This window comes from Phalaenopsis equestris, unplaced genomic scaffold (genome assembly GCF_001263595.1).
Source record: "Phalaenopsis equestris unplaced genomic scaffold, ASM126359v1 Scaffold206643, whole genome shotgun sequence".
Classification (NCBI taxonomy): Eukaryota; Viridiplantae; Streptophyta; class Magnoliopsida; order Asparagales; family Orchidaceae; genus Phalaenopsis; species Phalaenopsis equestris.
In genome coordinates this window covers 16,766-23,371 of record NW_018226033.1, presented here as the reverse complement: position 1 = coordinate 23,371, position 6,606 = coordinate 16,766, and the positions used below count along the sequence as shown (strand labels likewise).

General features: G+C 36.2%; 1 protein-coding gene across 1 annotated transcript in view; it reads right to left on the bottom strand.

Moving 5' to 3' along the window:
- The window catches only part of LOC110036446 (ATP-dependent Clp protease proteolytic subunit-related protein 2, chloroplastic-like), a gene marked incomplete at its 3' end in the record, with an annotated part of 36,417 nt that overhangs the window by 16,906 nt on the left and 12,905 nt on the right, over positions 1-6,606 (bottom strand). Inside the window, exons 2-3 of the mRNA XM_020740895.1 lie at positions 3,390-3,510; positions 3,142-3,279 (exon numbers count right to left, since the gene is read on the bottom strand). Coding sequence (XP_020596554.1) covers positions 3,142-3,279; positions 3,390-3,510 — 259 coding nt within the window. The remainder of the gene's footprint in view (positions 1-3,141; positions 3,280-3,389; positions 3,511-6,606) is intronic.

Sequence of the window (6,606 nt, the reverse complement as noted above, 5' to 3'; positions counted from 1 at the left end):
TTCCCTACTGGCCACCAACTCCCTGCACCCGTTTCTATTCCTACAGCCCACAACTTCCCCGCCCCCCTGTTATATTCCCTATTTCCAGCCGATCCCACTACCCTACCTACCCCTCGCTACATCTCCACTACTGCTAACACCAGAATGGTCGTTGTTCCCCCTTCTAGCCCACCAACAACCTCCACAGATTGGCCACTTCCACCGGCCTTCCCATAAGCTTCCTCGCCCAGTCGTTCCCTGCCTCCGACCCCCATTCCGTATTACCAGCAACCTCCAGCAGCTCTGCTGGATCATAGACCTCTCTCCTCTCACTTCCACTATCGTAACCCCTTTCCAGATCCTTTTCCCACTGCCATAACTCCCTGCCCTCTCCATTGCTACTACATAAACCCTCTTTTTACCATCGCAACAACCTCCCACAATCCCTCCTCCCCAGGATACCTGCTGCCACCTTCCACAAGCCTCCCCAAACACTGCAATAGCACGCCCTCTTCTGCCAAGTAGCTACCGCAACCCTTCCCTCAGATCTAACTACTTTCATAGCCCTAGTTAGAGTCTATGTTTGTGTGTTCTTTGTCGACATGTCCTAGTGTCATTATGTTTGTTGTCAATATTTCCTATTTTCAAGAGTCCTGGTTGTAACATTTGAAATTCAGCAATAATAATTCTGCTTTATTTGTGGTTTGAGTTAACTCAGATATCATTTGGTATCAGAGCTAGCTTAACCTAGTCTTATCCTAGGGTAGCATCCGACATAAACTAAAAAATTTCTTTCCGACCGACAAATACTCTTTCCATTACCACATATCTCTAACCTTAATTCCTCTTGTTGATTTTCAAAATTAACAACCTTAAACCAATTATTTTTACCCTATTTCACCTTCCCAACCCTAAAACCTAGCCATTTCACTGAAGATATACATGCCCAAGCCTACTAAGCAGAAGATACAATGAGAGATCCGCCAACTTCAGCAGAGACTTGCGATGAAGCATGAGACAAAGCACCAATTCCCACCAACTTACTACAGACAGAAGGTGCAGACTCTAGCTTTAGAAGTGGAGAGATCACAACACCGAGCAACCATCACATCTTAAAAACAAAGTTCAACCTCAGAATCTAATAGTCAGATTACACCCAAGAGAACACCCAATTCAACCCCATCAGAGGACAAGCTGATTCAGACTGGTGAACAAGTGAAACCAATTCGCATCCCTAAATACGTCACAGTCATGGAGTGTGACAAGTGCCACGGATTTAAACATGTTGAATCACAATGCACCGCTAGAGGAGTGATATGTTTCATTGAGCAGGGTGTTATTGAAAAATTGGGCAATGACACAGTTGATGAGGAAAAACAGGCAGACTTCATAAAGGATTCTCGATTTTCAGCCAACGAGGAAGAGAAGCCAACAATTCCAGTTGAATCCAAGATAGGGATTCCATCGAAGTAATGGTAGCTACTCTCTAGGGCAGTGACCTTAATGTAATGTGCATTCATGCAAAGTGTGAAGTGGTGGTGCCTCGAGCTACCATTTTGCTTCGTTGAGAGGAATATCTACAGAACAAACCTTGGATGTTCAAAAGGGTCGTGAGCTTGAGGATCCAACATTAGATACAAGACCACCACAGATGAGAAATGCAGATTTTTTAGATGTATACTCTTTCCTGAGGCATCCCTATAGAAGGTGGTCCAACATGTCAGAAGTGGGTCTATTTTGTGGCATATCGAGAATATTGCGTGGAATTATTCGGAGGTTATTTTCAGTTTAGCATGGGACACATTGTCAAATGTCTATCCAAGAGTGATGAACCAAGCCTTGGAATGAGCCTGATGAGCTTGATGAGGACGAAAATACTACAATGGGACCGTATCAGTGAAGAAGGGGTCACTCCAGAGTGGGTGCTAGCTAGAGCGATAATTTATCATAGATTTCAGACTCGAGCTGATCTCTCCCCATATAACATTTTATCTGCAACACTCAGCTGAGTATGAGTGGAAAAAACATATTACAATTGGGATGGCACGATACCTAATTCGGGGTAATACTCATTTTTATACAGTTTCAACTCAAGTTGTACTAAAGGTAGGATGACATCTCTTCTATCAGAATGTGCTTTGAAACGACAATGTCTACTTGATCGACGTGTCAGAGGACTTGACGTTGTGTTACAAGAAGCTTCGATGAATGAAATTGAAGCTCCCCCAACCACGGTAGATTGAAGCGAGGTTGGGCTGAAACAGCCCCTAGCCAGCTCAACAGGAGAAAGCTCGGTCCAGTAGGAGTCTAGATTGGCTCCCTCCTCTCTATTCCATTGGGCAGGAATTACTTCCCCCTCTCGATTTTTGTTTCCCGCCAATCCTGCTTCTATCTATATGTTATTTGTAGTTTTAAGGTCCAACTTATTTTATTTTCTGATTTCAATTTGTGAAAACAACTGCCACTATGTTGTTTTCCCATTGAGAGTTGTATCTGACGGTTAAGGTGGTGCTCCGGATGTACCCCTCTAACAAAGTGGTGATTATCTACTAATCCATCCCCCACTTCTCTTCCCCTACTAACCACCAACTCCCTGCACCCAGTCGTGTCGTGCAATGGTCGTATATATGTTTCGCTCTGCTAGGGTTTCACCTCATGGCGACCCCTAGCGTCTGCTACACGAGATCTCTCGCGACGTCTAATTCCCTGTTTCGTCTTCGTCGTCGATGTTGAAGTGCTCGCGTCATCGTGTTTCTGGGGGCAGAGCTGTGTTTTATTTAATAGTTGGTTTGAAGTCAAAGTATTGGTATATCTTCTAGTTTCAATGACTCTTTCACAGACTACAATGTCGCGCATAAAACTTAATCCTTCTTTCATATAATGTCGAAGATTATACATTTAAATTTAGTGTAAAATAACCCACAAATCAAAGTTGATGGCTCTTATAGTGTTGCACGAGCGTTGACTAGATTTACCACATTGTGTCATACACTCATTAGCAGTTATATTATAAGAACATAATGGAGATCAAGCTACATTGATTGACAGAATCATGGTATTATAAGCATTTATTGGGCAGGGGGTTTTTAGCAATAAAAGACCAATAAGAAAACAAAAACGAAGGAAATATTTTACTCAAAAAAACCATAATGAATGGCTTACGTCTCCACCCGGGCCATTGATGTACAGATGCATCTTCTTTGAGTCGTCAATGCTGTCAAGGTACAACATAGTTGCCAACACCTGGTTGCTAAATTCTTCATCTATATGCTGCCCAATAAAAATTACACGTTCTCGATACTGCATATAAAAAGATTAAATTAATGATATCCTTGTTAAGTGGCATATGCAAAATTAAAGCAAACAAATCCAAAGCCCTATCTTTAAAATGTAAATTTTATTTTTCTTACAAGAGCATTCCAGAGATCAACCCACTGCCAAGTTCCTTCACCTGGCGTTCTGTAAGGCACTCTTGGAGTACCAATAGGCATCATAGAAATGCGCGGACGAACATATTTCTTCTTTGAATTTCTGCAGTAAAACAATGAATTCCATGAACAACACTTCCTACATGTCAATAGTTAAGAATAAAAATTATAATCACTCTAGAACAAAATCACATCATCTAAATTCCTTATCATGATCATGAATTCATATGCATGATAAACACCAGAAAAAGAATATGAAACATTATTTTCATCAGTGTTTGTAAAAGCATGCTTCATGTGCAAGGCGAAGCGAAGCATGTGATGCAGAGTTCACTTCGCTGAAACACGATTTGAAGCGTTGAAGCAAAGTGATCGGTCAGGTTCACAATTTAGCAAGAGAGAATAAAGGAGTACAAAATTAATTTAGCTTGTTTTATGAAACTTGAAACATTGAAGCCATTAGTTTATTTATGCTTTAAAATTTCAATTTTATTTTAACATGCAAGATTTTATTTTGAGTTACAAGATTTTTTTTAATATAATTTTAAAGTTTTTAATTATTCATAAAATTATTAGAAATTGTTTGAAATTTTAATGTGCAAGGTCATCCTCAATATTTGCCTTCAAGTTAGGTATTGCACCGTATTCTTTTCTATTTTATATCAACAATCAAATCATATTTTATATTTTATAATTGTGTATACATTAATATTTTTATAAAACCTATTAGCACTTTAGCTGATAAAAATATTATATTGCTCGGTGTTTTGCAATCTGAAGTAACACTAAAGTCTTGAGCATCGTATAGCGCTTTGCGGTTTGATAACACTGATTTTCATAATGAGAAAACTGAAGAATTTGATAATATTCAATGCACTACTTTATCAGTGAGAGTTTTGAGAGGAATAAATGGAAGTGTATTTCTTATGAAATGGGGTGATGTCGGCTATCAAAATGTAAATGATATATAAATAAATATAAAATGGTGCAATAAGAACATCAAATTTAACAAAATACAAGTTTTATATCAATTGGAAAATAAAGGGATCAAAATAACATAAAATGGTTTGTTTGGTTTGTGTGATAAACCTTCAAATTCTCGCAAAAGTAGACAAAAACCTACAAGCAATTTCACGGGTATGGTTTTTTGTAGATTATGAAATGGATTTCAACATGAATATAATGAAGTTCATTAAAGTCAAAACATTGGTCTCCTACCATTGCAATCTAGAAACAGATAAATTTCCTCAATATGTGAGAGTAAGAGAAAAAGAGTAAAAAAAAGGCTGTATATAATAAAATTTAAGAGTTATCTCTATAAATCTGTATATCATTATTATATGATGCAAATATTCCTGAGAAAGAAGGAAAATGAGCTTACTAAGAAGTCATTTCGATACTTATTAAAAATTCAATGGGAATTACAATTGACTCACTTAGGCAATTATAAAAGCATGGCATTCTTACATTAGTCGTGTTTTTGGTTATTATCTAACAAAATAAAAAAATAAAAAAAAGCATTGTTGTAGAGGCCTTGTAGTGTATTATCCTTACTCGGTATTATTTTCTCAAATTGATTTGGGATTATTAATTTCTCCCTGAAATCAATCCCTAATTGTCAGTATTTAATTAGCTTTGCATAGAGAGAAATGTAGAAATAGAATAGGAGAATGAATTTAGGTTGAAAAGAGACTATTGACAAAGAAAGGTTTATCGTATTGGTGATAGAGAACAAAGTAGTAGCTTGAATTGCGGAAAAAAAAAAGAGATAAAAGCTCAACTACATAGAAAAGTGAAGCTCCTAAAACAAAACAAGAGGCCTCCTTAATCCTAGCCATGATTCCTTTCTATATTCACAATGATTGGAAATAAGAAGCCACAAAAATGCTAGAAAACTCAAAACGTAAGAACCTTGAAGCTCTTATGCATTATGCAGGGAAGGCAACTTTTACGTAAGACCTTACATAATTCAAAATGGCAAACATAATAGCTCCTTTACATATGAAATGCATAAAGACTTTTCAAACAAATTTAATATTATAAAGGGAAAATTACATACATACAATTAATCTGATGAATTCTTATATCTAACATCTAAACTTTCATTTTTACATTTGTAACACTCAAATTTTTCATATCACATCAAATTACCATTACTACTCACACACCATCGTATGTATAAGGTGCAATAAAAAAATTAACGTTTATGTGTCAAATACATATATACATAAAGAATTGTGATCTTCTTGTTACAAATTAACGTAGCACATAAACTTATAACAAGCAAACTCACAATATCTTCATGTTTGGGCTTTTTTGTTCTGAACCAATTCTCCTTGCCGCAAAAGAATTTTCTAATAAAGAATTCAATGGAAGTTTTGAAGGTGGAAGAGGGAATTCGAGTAGTGCAACAGCCCATGTTAAAAATTATGCAATATGAGGTATGCCTCCTTGCTTTTTCTGAAAAAAATGCAATGAGGCTTACGCCTAGTGTCAGGCATGTTGAGGCGCACATGTAATACCCGAAAAGACCAAAATAAGAAAATTATGTGCATTTTAAAATATCCATAATTTTTTGCTACTCCCGAAATATATCAAAAGTATTTTTATAAGATTCTAAATTTTATAATGATCAAATCGATATCTAGCAATATATATAAATTATGAAGACGTTTTGATTTAAAAAATTTTAAATAATAAATTAGATAATCTTAATTAATTATATAAATAATCCATATTAAACAATCCGGCAATGTAGCAATCAAGAATTCCACTTACAGGAGCATGAAGCTATGTTATTTAATCCTAGGGTTGAGATTTAATCAAAGTTAAAATTTAATTAATAAATACATATCTATATTAAACCGGGCATTTCTTTCTATTTTCCATTCTCGCTTTTTGTTCATCTTCGAGATCATGGTCATGTAGTTTCAGGGGACGAAAGCAGGATGGGCAAGTTGAGAACTACACTTCTCGGGTAGCTTCATTAAGTGGTAAAACATAGAACAAAAAATGGGAAAGAAAATGGGAAAAAAGAAGAAGGGAAGAGGGAAAGGAGGAAAGGTAAGCAGGAAAAGAAAGGAGTGAAGGATTTAATGGGGAATTTTAACTTTGGAGGTAAGAAATACATTTATAAAAATACCTATAAAAGATATATTAATTTTATTTAACCCAATATATTCATTTATTTCTTTTCGGT